Below are 22,837 nucleotides of genomic sequence, written 5' to 3'. Positions count from 1 at the left end.
TGGGGCGTGAGAGGATCCACCAGAGACAGAGTGGAGAACAGAACAGGCAGACTAACTGAAATACACTGCTGAGGGGAGCAGCGGGCGAGACAGGAGAGGTCTGCCTTGCCATGTGGGTTTCTCCCTGGCCGACCTGGGATCGAACTCATGCTGCAGAGGCTGTGAATTGCTTCATAGTGCGGTGCTTAACCCCTTGCACCACCAGGGAGGCCCGACCTTTGTCTGTCTTAGCAGAGTTATTTTTTATTTTATTTTTTAGTGTAGAAGAACTGGAGTGTAGACCAGAGGTACAGGGGGTGAGAGGATTCACCAGAGACAGAGTGGGGAGTAGGAAAGGTGGATTGACTGAAATACATTGCTGAGGGGAGCAGAGGGCGAGACATGAGAGGTCTGCTGTACCATATGTGGGTTAGCTCCCTGACAGGGGATCAAACTCATGCTTTAGTAGTGAGAGTGCTGAGACTTAACCACTAGGCCACTGGGGAGGCCCTCAGCAGACTTATTAAAGGTACTTTCTGTGCCTTTATTCCTATCTCTTACACTGACTTATATTTAGTACGGGTGTTAGTTCTGCTGCTCACAGAACACTTAGCAGCTTCAGTCACTGGATAAGCCTTTTGTTTATATCATATTGATTTAATCCTTACAATTTACCTATAAAGCCACCATTCTACCCCAAGGAAGTGCAAAAATGCAGAAAGTTGCCTAAAGCGATAGGACTAACCAGCAAGTAGAAAACTAGGAAGGGCCCAGAGAGTGCCGTCCAGCCCATGCTCCACTGCTGCCTGGCAGATGCTGTGCTGTGGTTCCTCTGGCTGCTGCCCATGCATGCCTTGTTTCATTTTGGGGATAAGGTAACTGCTCAGACTGCCATAATCTCTTGTGTATCTCCCTGTGTGGCAGCTGCTTAGGTCAGAATTTATTAGATGCGGGCCTCCCTGGTGGTGCAAGGGGTTAAGTCTCAGCACCATGAAGCTATCACCAGCCACTGCAGCACAAGTTTGATCCCCAGCCAGGGAGCTACCTTCATGGTGCGGCAGACCTCACCTGCCTCGCCTGCTGCTCCCTCAGCAGTGTATTTCAGTAAGTCTGCCTTATCTGTTCCCCACTCTGTCTCTGGTGAATCCTCTCACTACCCCCAACACTTCTGGCCTGTACCCCAGCTCTTGTACGCATAAGTAAATAAATCTTTAAAAAAAAGAATTTATTAGATTCTTTACTTGTCATAGAATGCAAGTACCCCTCACATCTGTGGGAATCACCTGTTGTCTTGTTTTGTACCAAAGCCACATTGGGATGCTTTTCTCTGGCTGTCGGGAGTTTTTTCTGTGCCACTGAAATGCAGCTTGTTTTGCTCTGGGCCACATCAGGTTGGTGGTACACAGTGGTCACACATCCCGTGGCATTTCTTCCTCTTTGGAGCCTTCATCCTCACCCCTCCCTGAGATGCAGAGGCCGCCTGTTCCAAATCCTGGTGAGGCTGCTGGATGGGATGGAGAGAACGAGTCTGGGAGGACCTGTGTTGAGGGGAGAAGAGACTTAATGTGGCACAGCTGGGCAAGGGGGTGAGAGGTCTTTTTTTCAATGAAACTGTCAGAGAAAGGCCCCAGAACGCTACTTTGGGACTAGCCTTGAGGACGAGTGGGTATTATACATGAACATTGCAGATAGTGGTGTCAGGACAAAATGGCAGAGTGGGGTGGGGAGCTCACAGGCTGTGAGAAGTCTATTTGGAGTAGAGGAAAAACAGTTGGAAAGGTAACCGCTGAAACATTCCTACACCAAGGCCCTCAGGCCACGCCCCGCCCCTACAGTTGATTTGGCCTGGGAATCTGTGCTTCTGTCAGATCCTCGAGGTGAGTCTGACTGCACGGGGGCTCTGCTGTCCTCACAGGCAGGCCTCAGGCCATAATGCTACATGCACGAAGTTGAGGTGCCAGCCAGTCACCTTCTATGTGTCAATTTTAACACTTTGGTTCTTTGTCAGCAGAACAAGGACAGGAAAGCCACTCCATGGGCAGGGGACTCAGCTGTTTGTAGCAGATGCCCTTCTGCGGCCTAAGGAAGTTTCCTGGAGGACTCGAGGGGACTAGAAACCACCTGGGTTGGTGCCTCAGCCTGGGGCCAGCAAGAAGCATGAAGGACAAGACTGGAAGAGGGGAACATTTAAGGCAACCCCTGAAATGTGGCTCAGAGAAGAAATTTCTATAGGAACAATACTGCCTAGCTAGAGAATCAGCCCTCAGTTTTCCCTCTCCTATCTTTGCCACATCACTGGGCCCCCACCAATTCAGAGGTCTTTGGCAAGCTGAGTGAACTCTTTAGCACATGGTCACTTTATGGGTGGTGGAAAGAGGTGTTTTTGCCCCTGAGCCGCTGGGTACCTGCTTCTGACTTTGGAATGTGTTTGTACAGCCACATGGGTTTGGAAAGGTCCAGCACTAAATAGTGAAGTGACCACAGTTTTAATTAAAGGGCATCAGGGCTTCCCTTTTCTAGGTTCTGCCATTCCCAGAACAGTATCTAAGGGCTATGGTTCAAGAGGCACTGCTGCTGGTAGCACCTTCAGGGAGGCTCACCCCACAGAGGAGGTGGTGGGCTTGGATCGTGCTGGCCCAGGGCCATAGTGCCCTGCTTGTCCTGTCCCTAAAGGGACTCTTCACCAACCTGGAAAAGGAAACCCGTCCAGGCAAACAAAATGAGCTTTGAGAGGAAATCAAGGCAGCAGTGAGGAAACTTTTACTCCCCCAAGTTTTACTGCCCTGAACTTGCAGAGTGCCATTCTTTGCCTTTGAAGAGTGGTTGCACATTTGCATCTGACCTCCTAGCACTGTCTGGAATATTTTCTATACCATGGTAGTTAGCTTTTCCCTGCCACCTTGGTATTTTGGCTTTTATTTTACAAACACCATCGTTTTTTCCTATTATTACATCTTTCTTGGGTTATTAATAGATTAGAATTTCTGTCTGAAGCTTCTGTCTGTTGAGTTTTTGGATAAGCCCTATGCAATATTTGGGACACATACAAAAAGAAAATAATAGTTTTATCTGTTATATTTTTACTGGACATCTTGTACTTTTTTATTTATTAAATCTAGTGACTATTTAGATGAGGTTGCCTTAAATTAGATTTGAAAGTTACTTGTCTTCTGAATAGTATGTTATGGGTCTGCTTTGCTTCTCACTAGTGTACATGGTGTGGATGATGGAACTTAGACTTTGGAGTGTGCACAGAAAACACCCAGTAGTCACCTGCAGGGCCACACCATGCCCATCCGCAGAGCGCAGGGCTGTATGGGGCCTGGGTGACTGGAGGCTGGTCCCTCGAACTTTTAAAATATGTGGGGTAACAGCTTCTTTATTTGTACTCCAGATTTGTGTGATCTGATTTCAATCAGATGACCCACTACCAAGATTCATGTTAGTTATTGGTAGTAATTACTCATTGTATATAAGTAAATATTCCAGATGAGAATTTAGTAATTTAAACAAACTTTGAAGCTATTCTAAATGTTGTTTGGAAGAAAATGAGTGAGGAATTCATGCAAAAGAAGCTAGAGGGGAAATGTCTGCTGCTGCTGAGCATGTTGACAGGCTGTGTGCAGCGAAATGGGAGTGTTGACCCAGGAATAGGCAGATCTGGGGAACCTGTGAGTAGGTTGCTGAGATCAGATCTGTGTCTCTGTAGGGTTATAACATCTAATGAGAGTGTCCTCCTAATGTGTAAAGGGATGATTGGATATTAAATGGGCCTGGGCGAAATTTGTCAACCAATTTGGGGGGTTCATTTGTTACTAGTCACCAAAATAAATGTAGGATAGGTGAAAGTGTATTATATCATATTTGGAAAGAAAGCAAAATAAAAATTAAGCTTAAAATAATGAATCAAAAGGAAAATTTTAATAAACCTGACTTCATTGAATTAAACCTCTGTAAATCAAAAATATAATTAAATATAAATACAAGGTAGGAGAAGTGTTTGTTCCAAATATGACCAGACTTGGTTTCCTGCAATATAAGAAGCTCATCATGGAGAAATTAAGAAGCAAACCAAATTTTCTGATGGATCAAGGCTGCTTTTTAGGGTGTGCGCCCATGTCTTTCGACTTGTTTTTTGCTTCATTCACCTTTACTCACGCTATCCTAGCAACCCCTGAGGGTTTTTAACCCATTGTACAGATGAAACAGTTAATAACTGATTCCCCACATTCAGTTCCTAGTGATGGGGCTGTGTTTTGTTCAGATTTGTTTGAGTGGGAGCCTGTATCTTCATGCCCTTAAAACAGTGCCAAGGTGGGGGATAGATCACTCTGAATTCCCACCCCTGTGCTCACAATCCCAAGACCACTCAGCTCAGGGAACAACAACAACCAGGTTTATAAACAAAGGGGAGATTTGGAAAAAGGAGAGTTTCTAAGGCCACAAATGGTCAGCTGCCCTATCCTAGATTGTGTCTGCAGTGCCCAGTAGTCCAAAACAAAGACTGCTTGTGCAAGATGGCATTGTCCCTTCAATGAGAGCTGGAGCTGGTGGCACACTGGTAAGTGGTGAACCAGGATCTAACTCACAGTGGCAGCTGGGCGTGATCACAGGTGGGTCTGTTGAGGCAATACCATAGCAACACTGGTAGCAGTCTGAAGATTGGGCTGGACAGCACCAGATGCCAGACCATACAGTGCTGATTGTAACAGCACTAGTGTTGCCAGAGGATCAGAAGCAGTGGATTCTCTCAGAGGTGGCCGAATGTAGGTCAGCATGCAGGTAGTGTCAGTAGTGCTGGTTAGCACCTGTCAACAGGCAATGGCACCAGAGAACAGGAACCAGCATCACAGTTCTTTGAGAGATGTTTGCATAAGCCAACAGCAAAGAGCTCCTTTGGAGACACCAGGCACAGACCAATAGTAATGGTGCTGTATGCAGGTGGTGTCAGAGGCGGGATAGGAGGCAGGTGAAGTGGCAGGTTTTTTGAAGGTCTGTGAAAGTCTCAGAGTCTGTGGAGGGAGAGTTCTGATGAATCTGATCTGAAGCTGTCTGATGAATGTACTCAAGCTGGTACCTGCTCTGGGTTATATCCTAACTCCCTGCTTTTCTAGACTGATCGGTCCATTAACAATTCCAGCTGTCTGATTGGTGCCAGTTGAACTCTAATCATATTGGTCAATTTTGTAATCCTGAATGGTCTCAAAAACTTTGAATGGCACTGGTTGGTCTGTTGGAAACTTGAACCCGGTTATCCTGTTTAGAATTCTGGCATTGTATTCAAAAGTGAAAGCCCTGCTGTGTATCCAGACCCAGCCTGTACTGGGCTGGGCAGGCTTGCTTGGGTGGTGGGCTGAGGGGAGCCGTGGCACAACTAGTTTCATTCAGTGCCTTCTGAGGGAACAGCATCTTCCTTTTCTTAGAGTCGTGGGTGTGGGTGAGCTAACCCACTAGACTTTCCACAACACTCCCCGCTCCTGTGAGTGGCCCCCCTCACAGCAGTGACCGGACCCATACCTGTGTCACACAGGTTGTCTTTACACAGTGGAACAGAGTTATCACTCTTTCCCCAAAGGCTGTGGATAGGAGAAACACCTTGCTTTCAAGCAGTGAAGCACCTGTAGAAATAAATGTATTTTCTTGAGTTTCTTGGGGAGTTCTGGTGGTCATGTGTGTAGCTGCTAGGTTCTGAACCTGGAGCTGACCATTATCACCCGCTTGGTGATAATGAGGTGCACACAACTTTCTTTTTTTTTTCTTTCTTTTTTTTTTTTTAGATTTATTTATTTATTATATAAACACTGGGTACAGTCAGAAGTGCGGGAGGGTGAGAGAATTCACCAGAGCCAGAGTGGGGAGCAGAACAGGCAGGACTGAAGTACACTGCTGAGGGGAGCAGCGGGCGGCAGGAGTGGTCTGCGCGCCATGTGGAACCCTTGCCTGGGGGCCGGGGATCGAACCAGTGCTGAGAGGCTGCGGGCAGCTTCACAACCCAGAGCTGAACTGCTGCGCCACTGGGGAGGCCCCACACAACTTTGTTGTGCATCAGTGTTCTTAGCTGTGGGATGGGAACCCAGCCCAGAGTCAGCTATCTGCACATTGGCTATTGCAGGCTGCCCCAGGATGTGCCTAAGTGGCATGCTGATTATTTTGAATTGAGAGAAATTAAAAGAAGATCCAGGAATTAAGTTTTTTTGTCTAATTATCCATTTCCATAAATCAGTTAAATCAGTCTTCTTTTTAGTGGTCCTTGATGAGAGCCCTGTCACCCCAAACTAGAGTTTACAAGGTCTATTTTCCATTTATATATAGATAAACCCAGCAAAATGCCTTTTTCTTTAAATTGCAAAGTTCTTTGTTCTGTCTTTCCCTCCTAAATTTATTTTCTGCTTTGTAGCTATTGCATAACCTCACTGGAATAACCACGTTATAGGTGCTATTATTCTATATATGGACATGCACATATCATTTAAATTTGTCTTTTCTTTTTTTTTTTTTTAATTTATTTATTTGTTTGTTTGTTTGTTTTGTTTATACATGCACTGGGTACAGTCAGAAGCGCGGGAGGGTGAGAGAATTCACCAGAGCCAGAGCGGGGAGCAGAGCAGGCAGAAGGACCGAAGTACACTGCTGAGGGGAGCAGTGGGCGGCAGGAGAGGTCTGGGCGCCATGTGGGACCCTCCTCCAGTGGCCGGGGAGCAGCCGGGGATCGAACCGGCGCCGCGGAGGCTACGGGCAGCTTCGCAACCCAGCGCTCAACCGCTGCGCCACTGGGGAGGCCCCTAAATTTGTCTTTTCTTTCGCTAATCTCACTTGTCAATTTAATTATTTCCCAACCTATAAGGGTAGAGGGAGATTAGTTTTCTCCCCACATGGGCACACCTGCATGAGGACAATTCCACATGCTGTGCAGGGAGGTTCCTTTGCATAGATAGGGATGAGGTTAGTGAAGTTAACTACTATATTATTATTATTAGTTGTAGACTTTACTTGCAGATCTTATACTTTTGACACAGTTCTGAAGCTATGTAATATTAGAGTTAATATGTATACATTATAAACCTTTCACAGATTTCTTGGATCGGTAGGAGAAGTTGATATCAACCCTTGTTAACCTTTTGTTAATCATTCACTACTAATATTTTGTTAGAAACGTGTATATTCAGGGCCTCTCTGGTGGCGCAGGTGGTTGAGCGCCGCACTGTGAAGCTGTCTGCAGCCTGTGCAGCGCGGGTTCAATCTCCGCCGGCCGGGGAGAATCCCACATGGTGAGGCAGACCTCTCCTGTCTTGTCCGCTGCTCCCCTCAGCAGTGTATTTCAGTAGATCTGCCTGTTCTGCTCCCCACTCTTGTCTCTGGTGAATTCTCTCACCCTCCCATGCCACTGCCCTGTACCCCGGTTCTTGCATAAATAAAAAAATAAATAAATAAATAAATAAAATCTTTAAAAAAAAAAAAAAGTTCTATTTTGTTTTCCCACATCTAATGTACCTTTCAAAGTCTTGTTACGTCCCAGAAAGATGTTGTGGCCTTAATCGTAACATTACTGCTTTTAACTTTTGCCTGAACAGTTTGTCCTAAGCCTGATATTTAACAAATGCCACTGGGCTCCTTTATACTTTGTGGAGGGAGCCGGTTTCCAAATGATCAGTAACAAGTATCATGTTGCTGAGGGCTTGGTTACCTGTAGTAGTTACAGAAAATGAGTATATTCCGTGGAATGCTAATTATTTACAGTCCTTCCTACCCTGGAGCAGTTGAAAATAATTCTTTTTGAATTGCTATTTGAGAAAAACAATTTATTTTATTTTATTTTATTTTTTAAAGATTTATTTATTTATTTATACAAGCACTGGGTACAGTCAGAAGCACGGGAGGGTGAGAGAATTCACCAGAGCCAGAGCGGGGAGCAGAACAGGCAGAAGGACGGAAGTACACTGCTGAGGGGAGCAGCAGGCGGCAGGAGAGGTCTGCGCGCCATGCGGGACCCTCCTCCAGTGGCCGGGGAGCAGCCGGGGATCGAACCGGCCTGCAGAGGCTGCGGGCAGCTTCGCAACCCAGCGCTCAACTGCTGCGCCACCAGGGAGGCCTGAGAAAAACAATTTAAGTCAAAAAAACCAGGAATAACTTTTTTTCTAACTTCCTTGCCAAGCAAGTTGTACCTTTTCATGATTAAGTTGCCTTTTAGAGAATATTTTAAACAGCTGTCATTTAAAACTTAAAAAAAGTACACAAAGTGAAGGGCAATCAAGAATTGAAGGAGAAAAGGGGATGACAGGGACAGTGGATAGGGACGTATGAAAGCTTCTGACCAGAGCCTCTCTGTCCCTGCTTCTCAGGACCAGGTGGAGCAGACCTCGCCCCATAGTGCACGTGAGCTGGCAGGACCTGGCTTCCCAGCACAGTCTGACCGGTTGGCAAATCACCAAGGTAAGGAATGACAAAAAATACAGTGATAGGTTCTACCTTTCCTCCCAGCTATGACGCTGCAGTGTGCCAGGACTTTGTAGTCTTAGAAGTTCTGCATACTGATACAATAAGATTCTAAATTTGGCTCTTTTTTTTTTTTTTGTTTTTAAGGAAAATAAATTCTAAGAAAATAAAAAAACATACCTGGCTATGATAATTTCATCTATTTTCTTTAAGTTAACCAATATCAGTGAGCAGTATTTCAAAATTCATTTCCTATCAGCTGTCTCAGGATTCTACTTAAAAACAACTTGACCTCACTATTGAGGGCTCTCTCTTAGCCACAGCCTCCTGATTTGGCGCTTTTATACTTGCACTTAAGCAAATTTAGATGTATCTGCACTCAGAAATCCTCTGTCTTTCTATAATTCCTTTTATTCTTTCTAGTTACGGGAAGTATAGGAATTCACAGAAGCAAGGATTATTATATTAGTTCTAATAAATGCAGCTTTTATGTTGGATGAGGACCTTAGCCAGGAGCTAGACTGACTATAAGAATAGGAGAGATGCACATGGCTAGCTGTTGGAATTATTAGAGTTTAAGTACAAGAAATTGTAGGCTCTAGAGATTATAGGAATTGGATAATCAGATTTTTTAAATTGCTTAATGAGAAAAAGGATGTAAATCAACAAAAATGAAAGCAAGGAGCTGACCAGGATGTCAGAGAGAAAATTTCTCAAGATTAGAATATTTGTAAAAGCAGGCAGGATTTTCTTTTTGTTTCTTTCTCTCTTTGTAGTCAGGATTTTCTGGGTCAGGCATAAATTTAGGGTTATCTTACAGAAAACTTTTAAATCAGATGATACAGCGACAGAGGATCAACTTGTTAATATTAGCGTTGAAACTTAGGAAAACTTCAGCTCACTACATTTTATTGCTTACAAATAGTCTCCTTTAAACTAAAATAATTTAGGTTTTTGGTATCACTGTTCACATAAAAATCCATGTTAATACTGCACTGAAAAGTTAGAAAAAATATTACACTAAAAGACCTTTTTAAAGCATGTCTTATCCTGTGTCTTTAGGTTGTATATTCAGTGTTTTATAGACATCAAACCCATAATATCAGTAAAATGACGGGTAGTGTCATTAGGGGAAATTTGTGATACAGAAGATAGAAGAGGCTTAATGTGGAAGAAAACAAATTCTCTTTTCTGGTGAGGAGTTCATAGCAAGCAGTTGAAGTGAGTGTTAGAACACTGAAGGATTGAATAAAATACCCTTCCACACTGAACTCAACTTCCCAGATCAGTCATACTTTCAGGTCCACCCATTATATTGACTGTCTTCCGTTCCAGCCCTCAGTAATTCCACACACATAGCTGTAAAGCAGGAACACCATGAGGACTCAGCCTGGTGCAGACACGGGACAAAGCAGTGAGCAGTGCTGACCCTTTGTCCACCAGGCTACAGACCCAACATTCCCAGAGGACTGGCAGCTCAGGTCCCAGGCAATAGTAAGGACCATGCTTACTACCTTTGACCTAATAGGTGGGGCTCTCTTGCTCCTGAAAGACCCCAGAAAGCAGGGAGTGTGAGCTCATGGCCAAACAGTGCCTGTCAGTGTAGCCACGGCTAACTCAGACCAACAAGGCCACCCAGGCTCAGCCTCTCAGCCTTCCATAAGGTACTAGCCCCCACCACACAGGGAGGGGGTAAGGGGAGATGGTGGAAAGGAAAAACAAAGTATAGCCCACCCAAACAAATCTGCCTATAAATCAGCATTCCCAGACACATTAAGCAATTTCCTAAGAAATGAGCTACAAAAATCAACAGATTGCCATTTAGATCACATGCAGTAAAAAAGAAAAAAAAAAAAAAAAGCCTGACAAAAGCTTTGAAATGAGTGTAATGCTCAGGAAGATGAATGATCAAAAAAATGTCTGTAATAGAGGGCAAGGGACTATGAAACAGTGGAGAAGTGAAGTGGTGGCAACAGGTGGGTATGAAAAAGAGTCTATTAGAAATTGTGGAAATGAAATATATAGTTACTGGCATTTTAAAAATGCTGGATTCAGTTTGAAGAGAATTAAGGACTGGACACCCCTGGCCCTAGCACAAAGACATGGGAAAACACAGACATGCTGTTAGATACAGTCTTATATAATCGTGAAGAAAGAAACATGGAAGGAATGGCAGGGATAGTTTTGAAGAGATTCTAGCTGAGATTACGCAGTACTAAAGAAAGACAGTCCCCAAGCTTTATCCAAAAAACTAAAAAGAAGGATGACAATTAATCCACATCAAAAAGCATTAGCCTATTTAATAAAATGGAGGACAGGGAAAATGTGAAGGGATAAAACAGATTTCCTAACATAGAAACAATCACTGGACTGGGAGCCGACTTAGGCACAGTGAATGCCAGAAGGTAATGCCAGATGTTTTCAAAGTGCTGAGGAAACATAACTATCCATCCAGAACTTTATACCAACATGTCACTAGTGAAATCAAAGTAAAACTTTCAGAGTTTGAGAAAATGTGTTACCAGCTATCCTTACCATAGGAATTATTGAAAATTATACTTTAGAAAGAAGAAATGTGAATGTGGAGGAAAACATTGAGTTTAAGAGGCAATAGTGTGTAGAGAAATGGATGCAGTGTCTAAAAGTTTAATTCTCTATGAATTGATAACGTAAGGTTAATGTAAAACTTATTATAATAATACATTGGGAATGTGTGTGTGTGTGTGTGTGTGTGTGTGTTTCGAGAGTAGGGTCATTCAGTGAGTGATTAAATCATAAGATGTAGTCTACATCTTCCTATCCCTTTCCCTGGCCCCCAGTTAGGAGAAATAAAATAGAGGATAACTTAGGACCATATTATATTTAATTAGGTATTTAAAATGTTAAGAACAACTGTAATATTGACTGTAGTTATTAAAGGAATATGTATATAATCCATAGCTTCTAACCTAGCAGAAAAAGATACAAATAAATGTATATTTAATTTAAAAAATCAAGAAGGGAGAAAAATTAAGATGTGAAGAAAAAAAGAATGTAGAATAGAAAATATCAAATCAGATAGTAGAATATCTTTAACAGTATTAAAAGATTAGAATTAGTAGGAATACAGAGAATCCTGAACCCAGCAGAGTAGACTCTTGATTGTTTTTTACAATCTGAGTAACTTCTAAAAAGCTGCTCATATATGGGAAGATCCACTAATTTAAGCACTCTATTTCATGTAAGCCACTTTATTTGGCCTGCTATGATTAAATCAGAAGTCAATAGAAATTCTAAACATGTAAACATATGTGTGAGAACTTAACAATCCTCATTTCACTCATTAGTTAAAGAGGAAAACACAGTTATTTGGAACTGGATGAAAAATTAATATATTCTGGTTAAGGGTTGTATTATTTTTTCTATATGGTTTTTAAGATTTAAGTTTCTAAGTTTTAAAAGGAATAAAAATTGAAATTACAAAAATGAAAATTGAGTAAGAAATGTGAAAGAAAGTAATTATAAAGACTAAGATAATTATTTATATGATAAAACTTAAATAGACAAGCAAAATCAAAAGACAGTCTTTTTTTTTTTTTTTTAAGATTTATTTATACAAGAGCCGGGGTACAGGCCAGATGCGTGGGAGGGTGAGAAGATTCACCAGAGACAGAGCGGGGAACAGAACAGGCAGACTGACGAAATACACTGCTGAGGGGAGCAGTGGGCGAGATAGGAGAGGTCTCCTCGCCATGTGGATTGCTTCGAGGCCGGCAGGGATCGAACCGACACTGCAGAGGCTGCGGACAGCTTCACAACGCTGCGCTCAACTGCCTGCACCACCAGGGAGGCCCAAGAGCTAGTCTTTCATAAAATGTTTCATTACTGTAAACCTCGATCAAGGATACTCAGGAGAGAAAAGATATACTGGAAAACCACACATTTATGTTAAAGCATTAAAAGCAAAACAGGAAAGCTGTGACTAACTCTCTACTAGTAAATGTGAAAATATGAGAAAATAGATAAATTTATGCCAAAATGTAAAAACAAAAAATTACAACACCAAATGCTGGTGAGGATATGGAGCAACTGGAACCCTCATTCACTGCTGGTAAGGATGCAAAATGGTACAATCATGTTAGAAAACTTTTGGAAGTTTTTTCTAAAACTAAACATTCTGACCATATGGTTCACCCTTGCTCTTTTTCTCAGACAAATTGAAACCTTATGTCTGCACAAAAACCTGCCAACAGATCTTAACACAGCTTTATTCACAATTGCAAAACTTGGAAACAACCAAAATGTCCTTTATTAGGGAAATGGATAAACTGGGGGATATCCAGACAATGGAATAATATTCAAACCTAAGAAGAAATGGGCTATCAAGCCATGAAATACATATTGTTAGTTGAAAGAAACTAATCTAAAGAAACTACATACCCTGTGAGTCCAAGTGTGTGGCATTTGGGGACAATAAAGTATGGGGACAGTAGAATAGATCAGTTGTTGTCAGTGTGGTGCTAGGGAAAGATGAATAGGTAGAGCACAGAGGGTGTTTAGAACTGTAAAAATATTATAAGTATTTGTGCAAACCCATAGAAAGTACAACACCAAGATCAAACCCTAAAAGAACTGGATGTTGGGTGATTGTGATGTATTAATAAAGGTTCATCCTTTGTAAAAAAGTGCACCACATTGGCAAGTAATTTGATAATGGGAAAAGCCATGCAGATGTTGGGGGAAGAGCATATGGGAAGTCTCTGTACCTTCCCCTCAATTTTGTTATAAACCTAAAACTACTCTAAAAATAAAATCTTATATAAAGCTGGACCCAGTTGAAAAACAAATTACCTAGAGATTGCCTAAGAATACCTGCCTGAACTACCCATACCTGAGTGCAAGCTGTGTGAGGGCTACTCATTGGCCCCAGCAGTCCCAGGACACCCACCTAGAAGACCCATACCCCAGGCCAACCTACAAACAAAAAATGGAGAGAAAGAAAAATACAAATGGTTAAGTGAGTCCTTCAGGGAACAGTATACCACAGAAGGAAAATCACTCTCCAGAACCTAATAACACTGGCATGGAAGATTTTTTTTCTTGTTGGATGAAGAATTCAAAATTGCCATAATTAAGAAAGTCAGAGAGGGCCTTCCCTGGTGGCATAGCAGGTGAGCGCTGGGCTGCAAGGCTGCCCATAGCCTCTGCAGCACCGGTTCGATCCCCCACTGCTGGGTGAGGGTCCCACATGGCTCGCAGACCTCTCCTGCTGCCTGCTGCTTCCCTCAGCAGTGTGTTCCGCCACTCTGCCTGTTCTACTTCCCACTCTCGCTCTGGTGAATTCTTTCACCCTCCAGTGCTTCTGACTGTACCCAGTGCTTGTATAAATGGATAGATGGATCTTTAAAAAAAAAAAAAGAGAGAGAGAGAATCTGAACACCACAAGCAAAACTCACAAAAACTGATCAGAGATACACAAGAAGATAGAGAAAAGGAAAGGAATGCTATAAAATCCATAATCAACAAAAAGAAAATCAAGATTGAAGCTTTAAATAAGAAAAAAAAAGAACTGTAAGATATAAAAAGATCAATGGAGGAGGTAAATTCTATAGAAAGCCATGGAAAAAGAATAAACAATATGGAAGAACAAACCAGTAATTTTGAGGACATGGGTATGAAAAGAATCAGGAAAGAAAAAGAGAGTAAGATAAAGGAAAATGAATGGAGAAACACTTTGAGAATTATCTAACACCATGAGGAAAGGATATATGAAAGTCACAGAAATCCCAGAAGAGGGAGAGAAAGGAGTGAGAAAGCTATTCAAGGAAATAATTGAAGAACACTTCCCACACTTGGAAAAGAAAATGAAAATAGACACACAGGAAGCTAAAAGGATACCAACCTATCTTTTTTTTAAAAAAGATTTATTTATTTATGCATATAAGAACTGGGGTATAGGCCAGGGGGTGTGGTGGGTGAAGAGGATTCACCAGAGACAGAGTGGGGAATAGAACAGGCAGATCGACTGAAATACACTGCTGACGGGAGCAGCGGGCGAGTTAGGAGAGGTCTGCCGCTCCATGTTGGTTGCTCCCTGGCTGGGGATCGAACTTGTGCTGCAGAGGCTGTGGATGACTTCATAGGTTGTATCTTAACCCCTTGTGCCACTAGGGAGGCCCCCACCAACATATCTTAAGACACATAGTAGTAAAGCTCCCAAGAGTCCAATACAAAGAAAAAATAATGAAGCTGACAAGGGAGAAGAAACAGATAACCTATAAATGAAAACCTATTAGGCTAACATCAGACTTCTGTGAAGAAACACCATGGACAAGAAGAGAATGGAGTGACATTATTAAAAAAAATAAAGACAAGGCTTCCCTGGTTTCGCAGGGGTTAAAGACAGTGCTATCAAGCTATTGGCAGCAACTGCAGCACGGGTCTGATTCCTGGCCAGCCAGATTGCTAACCCACATGGCATAGCAGACCTCTCCTGTCTTGCCCGCTGTTCCCCTTAGCAGTGTATTTCAGTAGATCTGCCTGTTTTGCTCCCCACTCTCTCTGGTGAATCCTTTCACCCCCACACCTCTGACCTGTACCCCAGTTCTTATATGCATAAATAAATAAATCTTAAAAAAAAATAAAGACAGAAAATGCCAGCCAAGAATATTTTATCCTGTAAAGCTTCCTTTCTATATGAAGAAAGATAAGAACTTTGGAAATTCACTGCAACTAAACCCCCATTCCCAAGTAATGTTACAAGGAGCCTTAGAATCTAATCCAATAAAGGTATGAAAATGAGGATCTGAACAAGAAATTAAATAGAACCACAAAACAGTGAACACAGTGACAGTAGTGTCAATGCTAAGACTCACCAATAAAAAGGCACAGAGCAGCATGTTGACTTAGAAAACAGAATCCAACCTGCTGCTACCTCCAGGAAAACAATCTAAGTTCCAGAGATAAACAGAGATTGAAAGTAAATGGTTGGAAAACAATTTTACAAGCAAATGGCACCCAAAAGATGCCAGGGGCAGCCATAATAATATCAGGTAAAAATAGACATCCAGCTAAAAAAGGTGATAAGAGACATGGATGTACGCTATATAATGATCAAGGGGACAGTACACCAGGAAAACATAACATTCATCAGTGTATACTCATCAAATGAGGAGCACCAAAATACCTTAGACAATTAGGGTTTTCTCTGAAAATAGACATTAGAGAAAATATGTATGTAGTAGGAGACTTCAACACCCTGCTCTCACCAATGGGCTGATCAACAAGGCAGCATATAAATAAGGACACAAAGGCCCTGAACAATACCTAGAACACATTGGCCTAACAGGCCTTTATAGAAAACTGCACCCCCCAAAATAACTGAATATATATTTTCCCCAAATACACACAGACTAGTCTCCATTATTGACCATATTCTGGGTGACAAGACAAATTGTAACAAATACATGAAGAGTAAAGTATACCAAGTATCTTTTCTGATTATAAAGATATCAAAATAGAAATTAACCACAAAAAGAAAGCAAGGAGATCCACCATTTTATGGAGATGAAAAAGACACTACTGAAAAACCACTGGCTTAATAGGGAAAACAAAGAAGAAATAAAAAATTACCTTGAGACAAATGGTAATGAAGCCTTCCAGAACATATGGGACACAGCAATAGCAGTATTAAGAGGATAGTATATAGCAATATAGGCACACATCAGGAAACAAGAAAGAATTCAAAGAAACAACCTAATCTCCCATCTGAAGGAATTAGAAAAAGAAGAACAACAGCAAAAACCCAAAGCCAATATAAGCAAGGAAATAAAAAATATATAGCAGAAATAAATGAAATAGAAATTTAAAAGTCCAAAAGATCAGTGAAACCAGAATCTGGTTCGTCAAACAAACAAACAAAATAGACATACCTTTAGCAAGATTCTCAAAAAGGGAGAAAACTCAAATAGAATTGTGCATGAAAGAGCAAAAATTATACAGACACAGCAGAAATCCAGAGAATAGAGATTGCTATGAACATTTATGTACAAACAGGTTCAACAATCTAGATTAGATGGACAAATTCTTAGAATTATAAAATGACCCAAGGCTGAATAAGGAAGAATGGAAAACTTGAACAAACCAATAATAGCAGTGAATTGAAACAGTAATCAAAGCCCTTTCTTACCACACCCCTGCCAAATGCTCAGAACAGATAGTTTCACAAGTAAGTCCTCCTGAAGGTTCAAAGTTGAACAATGCCTGTCCTGCAAAAACTCTTTCAAAAAATTGAGAAAGATGGAATACTACTAGACAGATATTTTATGAAGCCAGTATCACACTAATACCAAAGCCAAAGACAGTATACAAAAAGAAAACTACAGACCATTCTCCATAATGAACGTGGAGGCCAAAATCCTCAATAAAATCTTACTGAGGTCCATAATGCATCAACAGGTCAATACACCCTGACCAAGTGGGATTTATTTCAGGAACACAAGGATGATTCTACATCTGAAAATCAATTAATGCAATTCAGTACATAAAGAGAAAAATAAAAGCCATATGATCATATCAACAGATGCTGAGAAAGTATTTGATAAAGTCCAACATCCATTTATGATGAAGGCCCTTGAAAAATGTAGAATAAAAGGAACATAACATTCTCAATTATTAAAAACTGAAGGTTTCACATTAAGATCTGAAACTAGATATGGATGGCCACTCTCACCAATGTGTTTCAATATAATACTGGAAGTCCTAGCTAGAACAATTAGGCAAGGATTCCAAACTGGGAAATAAGAATAAAGCTGTCATCATTTACAGATGACAAGATTATATATGTACAGAGAACCCTTAAAAATTCATGTAAAAAATAAAACAGTAAATGAGTTCAGTAATGTAGCAGGTTACAATATCAATACACAACAGTTACTAGCTTTCCTGTGTGCAAACAGTCAGCCTTAAGAGGAAAAAATTAAGAAAACCATTCCATTTACAGTCATGCCCCAAAATATCAAATACCTGGGAATAAACTTAACAAAGGAGGTGACAGACTTATACAAGGAAAACCATTAAACATTGTTAAAAGAAATAGAAGACACAAAGGAATGAAAAGACATTTACTGCTCATGTACTGCAAGAATCAACATTGTCCAAGTGGCCATAATACCCAAAGCAATTTACAGATTCAGTGTAATTCCAATAAAAGTCTTAATGACATTCTTCAAAGAAATTGAACAAATACTGCTGAAATTCATAGGAAATCATAAAATAACCCTGAATAACCAAAGCTTTTCTGACTAAGAAGGGAAAGAACAAAGGTATTATAATTCCAGACTTAAAAATATACTACAAATCCATAATAATAAAGGTAGCATGGTCCTGGAACTAAAACAGACATAGAGAACAATGGAATTGAATTGAAAGCCAAGAAATAAAACCACACATATACAGTCATCTAATCTATGACAGTGGTGTCAATAATATACACTGGAACAAGGATAATCTTCAATAAATGGTGCTGGGAAAATTGGACTGCAACATGCAAATGAATGAAAGGATTATGCTAGAAGGAAAATGATAAATATCGGATGATTTCACTTAACATGCGATATTTTGAGTAACCAAAGGGTCAGGAAAAAATGCAAAACCTGAAAGGTGACCATAGCTCTGAGGCATAAGCAGGGGAGGGGTTTGCAGAGGGATCAAAACAGGCAAGGGAAGAGCACAAGGGACTGTAGTAATGGATCATTGGTCTGTGGTGGTGAAAGAACTATGAGGATTATTCCTGAGGGGAGCAATCAAATACTGTCCAGAAATAAACAGATGTAGGAAAATAAACAAATTAGAAACAAAGAAAACCAAGAATATTTCTTCTATGCAATGTGAATTTAATATATCATATGATATAATGAAGTATATAGCTCTGTGAATAGTAACAATAACACTCAAAAGTTTTAGGTAGAGAATTCTAAGGAAATGAAGGATAGTTGGGGAAAAAAAGAGAATCAATTAAAATTGACTCAGAGAAATATAAAACCTCAAGAAATAACTAAAAATAATGGAGTCTGTAATGATTACTATCTCTTCAAAAATGCTCAGGGAATTTTGCAGTGGACGTTATGAAATCTTAAGGAGCAAATCTCTCTTTTTATGTAAATTTCTGGAGAATTAGGCAGGGGACAAAAACCCTCCCACTCATTTTGTAATGTTTGTGTAGCTTTGAAAAAAATCAGAATCATAGTCCTATTTCACATTTTAATATAGGATCAAAAGGTATGTGCAAAATATTAATAAAATTTAGTTTATCTTAAACATTAAAAAAAAAATCTTGTGACCAAGCTGATTTATATAATAATGCAAGGATGGTTAATCATTAGACTAGGAACACATATAACATACTAGGAGGTTAAACTGAGAAAGTTATCATCTTACCAGAATAAAAAGAATAATACAATTCTCCACTCATAATACAAAACAAACTTTACCAATATAATTCTTACTAAATCTGTACTGAAAATCTGCTTGCCTAAAGAGTGTTTATTTAAAATGTACATTATCCATCAGACACAATGAGGAAATATTAGTCATGTCCATGGAGATCAAAATCACACAAGAGGGCCTCCCTGGTGGTGCAAGGGGTTAAAGCACAGCACTATGAAGCTATCTGCAGCCACTGCAGCACCAGTTCTATCCCCGCCCAGGGAGCTACCCACAGGGTGCAGCAGACCTCTCTTGTCTCGCCCATTGCTCCCCTCAGCAGTGTATTTCAGTCAGTCCGCCTGTTCTGTTTCCCACTCTGTGGTAAATCCTCTCACCCCCCACAACTCTGGCCTGTACCCCAGTTCTTGTATGCATAAATAAATCTTTAAAAAAAATCACACAACAGTGTTATCACTGTAAGTGTGATAAAACAAGCACACAGAAAGAGGAATAAAAACATTGAGATAAGTGAAATCTATGACTATTAGCAATTGATCTGATTGTCCAGGTAGAAATTCTATACAAATATATAGATTTTTTAAAAATTAATAGATTTCTTTATACTGGTGGATATAATGTGAGATTAACATATAAAATTTAATATTGTCCTTGTACAATAGGAAACAGAAAATGTAATGCAAACAGAAATTCCACTTAAAAATATAATGAAAATTTGAAGATATCTAGAGGTTAAATTTAGCTCGATTACCTGGCATATAAGAGTTTGCTACAGAACATAAGAAGACCTAAAAAAGTGAAGAGCTGTCCCATGATCATGAATCAGAGCCTTAAATAGCGAAGATAGCGCATCTTACCAAATGTATCATTCAATTGAATGTAGGTACACCCATATGTCTAAGTGTTTGGTGTGACTTGGCAGATGGTTCCTAATTTCAATGCAGATGAGCAAAATCCAGGAACTGAAGAACAAGACAAGTAGAGAAGTGGTTTGCTTTACCAAATAGCAGGCATTCTTATGAGGAGCCCCAATTAGAAAAAGCATTTTATTGCTTCAAAGATGGAAAGAAAAATACGAAAGGACTTACGAGGCATCCCAAAGGAGAGCCAGGTGTTTTTAGAGCTAGATAATTGTATCAAGTCCCAGCAGATTGCTGAGGACATAGAGGCTCAAGATTGTTCCTTTGGCGGGGCCTCCCTGCTGGTGCAGGGGTTAAAGTCTCAGCACTATCAAGCTATCCCCAGCCACTGCGACAAGAGTGGCCAGCTCCCTGGCGAGGGAGCTGACCCATATACGCAGCAGCCCTCTCCTGTCTTGCCTGCTGCTCCCCTCAGCAGTGTATTTCAGTAGGTTCACCTGTTCTACTCCCCACTCTGTCTCTGGTGACTTCTCTCCCCCCACCCACCGCACCTCTGGCCTACACCCCAGTTCTTTACACATGAATAAATAAAATAAATTAAAAAAAAAATTATTCCTGTGGGGCTGGGGGCAGAGGGATGGGATCCCTGCTGCATGCTGTACACAGTCACCAATTTCAGGACAACTAAATCACTAACAGTGGAAAACAAAGGTTCTCTTTTTAAATTTATTTAATAAAAATTAATGAATAGTGAGAATCTTTATGACTCTAGGTTAAGAAAGAATATCCTAAGGAAGATAATCACTACCATAAAGGAAATACAACATTTGAGTAATAAAAATACCAATTTTTGCATAAACATAATATAGCATTTAAAACTCTAAAAGATGTACTTCAACTTAATAAAAATAATATGCCATTTGCTATATATTGATTATTAGTATCATCTTTTTTTTTTAATCATGGAAATAATAGACATAATCAAGTAGATAAACTGCAAAAGTATGAATTGGCAGTTAACCAAACAGGAAAGCTTATGTTTGTATATGACTCTGGACCATGCTCATTTCACTTGAAAAGTGTGTTGGCCAGTGAAACTGGAAATGAAAGGGCTGATGCTGTAAGGTCTGTGATAAGGAACAGAAAGATACAGATCCCTCCTTCCAGTATGTCTAGCTTTCCTTTGGCTTCCTCACAGTCCAGCGCGTCAGTGGTGAGCAAGGTTGGGGTTGAAACTGTTGGGCCAGTGCAGTACAAAGGCCTCTGCCACCCTTCCAGGCCAGAGTCTGTGCAATCTGCAGAAATCTGTGACTCAACAAGTGGGCCTTCCCTTACCGTCTTTGTGCTGACATGACCTGTTGACACTTGGATTCTTAACAAGGTGCCCTGGTACCCATTATAGAATTTGGCAGAGGTATAATGCTGTTCTTTCTTGCTTCCTTAATTTTACAGGTATTATCAGTTGCTCTGTTTTTATGCCTTAGGTATGCATGGTGTGTTTTATTTAGACTTCCTGGTTCTTTTCAAGGAACCTGATATTTAGGATAAAAGATTAGGTGTGACTTTCCTTGACCTGTTAGGTCTTTCTGGCAAAGAGGATTTATTGCTCTTGTTTTTATCAACTGGTTCCTTATGTAAGCAGCTTATTTTTTTATTTTTTTTTTTAAGAATGGTTGCTATAAGTGCCTCACACATTTCACTAGCAGCACACTGCAGGAAGGGTGCATTTGGCTTTCAGAGTGGGTTGTTTTATAATAGCTGGGATTACTTTTGACAGTTTCTTAAAAATATTTTTTATTGTGGTAAGAGACACATAATGTAAAATTCACCATTTTAGCTAATTTATTTATTTATTTATTTATAAATGATTATTTATGCATACAAGAGCTGGGGTACAGGCCAGAGGTGTGGGAGGTGAGAGGATTCAGCAGAGACAGAGTGGGGAGCGTAACAGGCGGATCTACTGAAATATACTGCTGAGGGGAGCAGTGGGTGAGTGAGGAGAGGTCTGCTGCACCATGTGAGTTGCTCCTTGGTTTAGGTGTACAATTCAGTAACATTTACTACATTCTAATTATTACCATTATCTGGTATTAAAAAAAATGTTTACTTCACCAAATAGGAAGTCTTTCCCCACTGAGTGATAGTTCTCCCAGCTCCTGGTAGCTTCTAATTCACCTCTGTCTCTGTGAATTCACCTATTCTAGGAACATTGTATAAGTGGACTCATACAATATTTGTTCTTTTTTTTTTTTTTTGGTCTGGCTTATTTCACCATTAGTATGTTTTTAAGATCCATCTTGGTTGCATGTATCAGAATTTCATACCTTTTATGACTGAATAATACTGCATTGTATGTACGTACCACATTTTGTTTATCATTTCATCCATCACTGGACACAGGTTGCTTCCACCTTTTGCTTATGGTGAATAGTGCTGCAGTTAACACTGGTGTGCAATTATGGGTGGGTAATTCTTTTGGCTGTATGACTAGGAGTAGAATTGCTTCATTAATGGTAATACTATATTTAGCTTTTTCTTGACAATGTTTTTGAGGTGGGAGTTTTTTGAGAATTTTGAGATTGAGAAATTATGCTGGTTCCCATTTTAAACTAGTTGCTTCTGATGATTTATATTGCTTACCTCTGAAGCCAGCCAGCCTCTCACCAGAGGGCAGTTGAGCAAAGATGTCCCGAGGAACTGAAAGAAGTTTCATGTATTGAAGTCACCAGGGTCCTCTGTACTTTCTTGTCCCATGCAGAGATGAGCCTGTCTGAATACCATTGTGGAGCCTCCTGGCATGTACTCAGCTCTCGGCCCACCCTCCCTGGAGCTGAAACCAAGGGACCTACTGGCTCAAACACCCAGCTGATACCCAGTTCTTGACATTTGAATGAATCAAATGATGTCTTCTGGGCCCTGACTTTCAAACCTGCCCTAACTCTTTTTCCAGCTTTAGTTTCTTCTCTTAATTTTCATTAAGCCAAAAGTCTTGGTTGTCAGCATGAATTATTAATGTGTGGAAACATATTTGGTTTGATGGGATACTGTCCAGTAACAATGTGAAAGAATGTGAAGTGGAACTATTTCAGTATCTCATCGGATAGTCTGTTGGCCAAAAGAAAAGACCAAAATTAGAAAAG

The 22,837-nt window shown here is 40.5% G+C and overlaps 1 protein-coding gene and 1 long non-coding RNA gene across 8 annotated transcripts in view; one reads left to right on the top strand and one right to left on the bottom strand.

The window, feature by feature from the left end:
- GRB10 (growth factor receptor bound protein 10) overlaps nt 1-22,837 on the top strand; it is a 196,909-nt gene that overhangs the window by 86,611 nt on the left and 87,461 nt on the right. For all 7 annotated transcript variants that reach the window (XM_054695876.1, XM_037493465.2, XM_054695874.1 and 4 more), the window contains one exon: nt 8,319-8,409. In XM_054695876.1, the coding sequence (XP_054551851.1) occupies nt 8,319-8,409 (91 nt within the window). The remainder of the gene's footprint in view (nt 1-8,318; nt 8,410-22,837) is intronic.
- The window catches only part of LOC129145901 (uncharacterized), a 39,730-nt gene continuing 18,121 nt past the window's right edge, over nt 1,229-22,837 (bottom strand). The window contains exon 3 of the long non-coding RNA XR_008552067.1: nt 1,229-1,517. This is a non-coding gene — a long non-coding RNA (uncharacterized LOC129145901). The remainder of the gene's footprint in view (nt 1,518-22,837) is intronic.

This window comes from Talpa occidentalis, unplaced genomic scaffold (genome assembly GCF_014898055.3).
Source record: "Talpa occidentalis isolate TD23 unplaced genomic scaffold, MPIMG_talOcc4v2.1 talOcc4.10, whole genome shotgun sequence".
NCBI lineage: Eukaryota > Metazoa > Chordata > Mammalia > Eulipotyphla > Talpidae > Talpa > Talpa occidentalis.
This window is presented reverse-complemented; position numbering and strand designations above follow the sequence as displayed.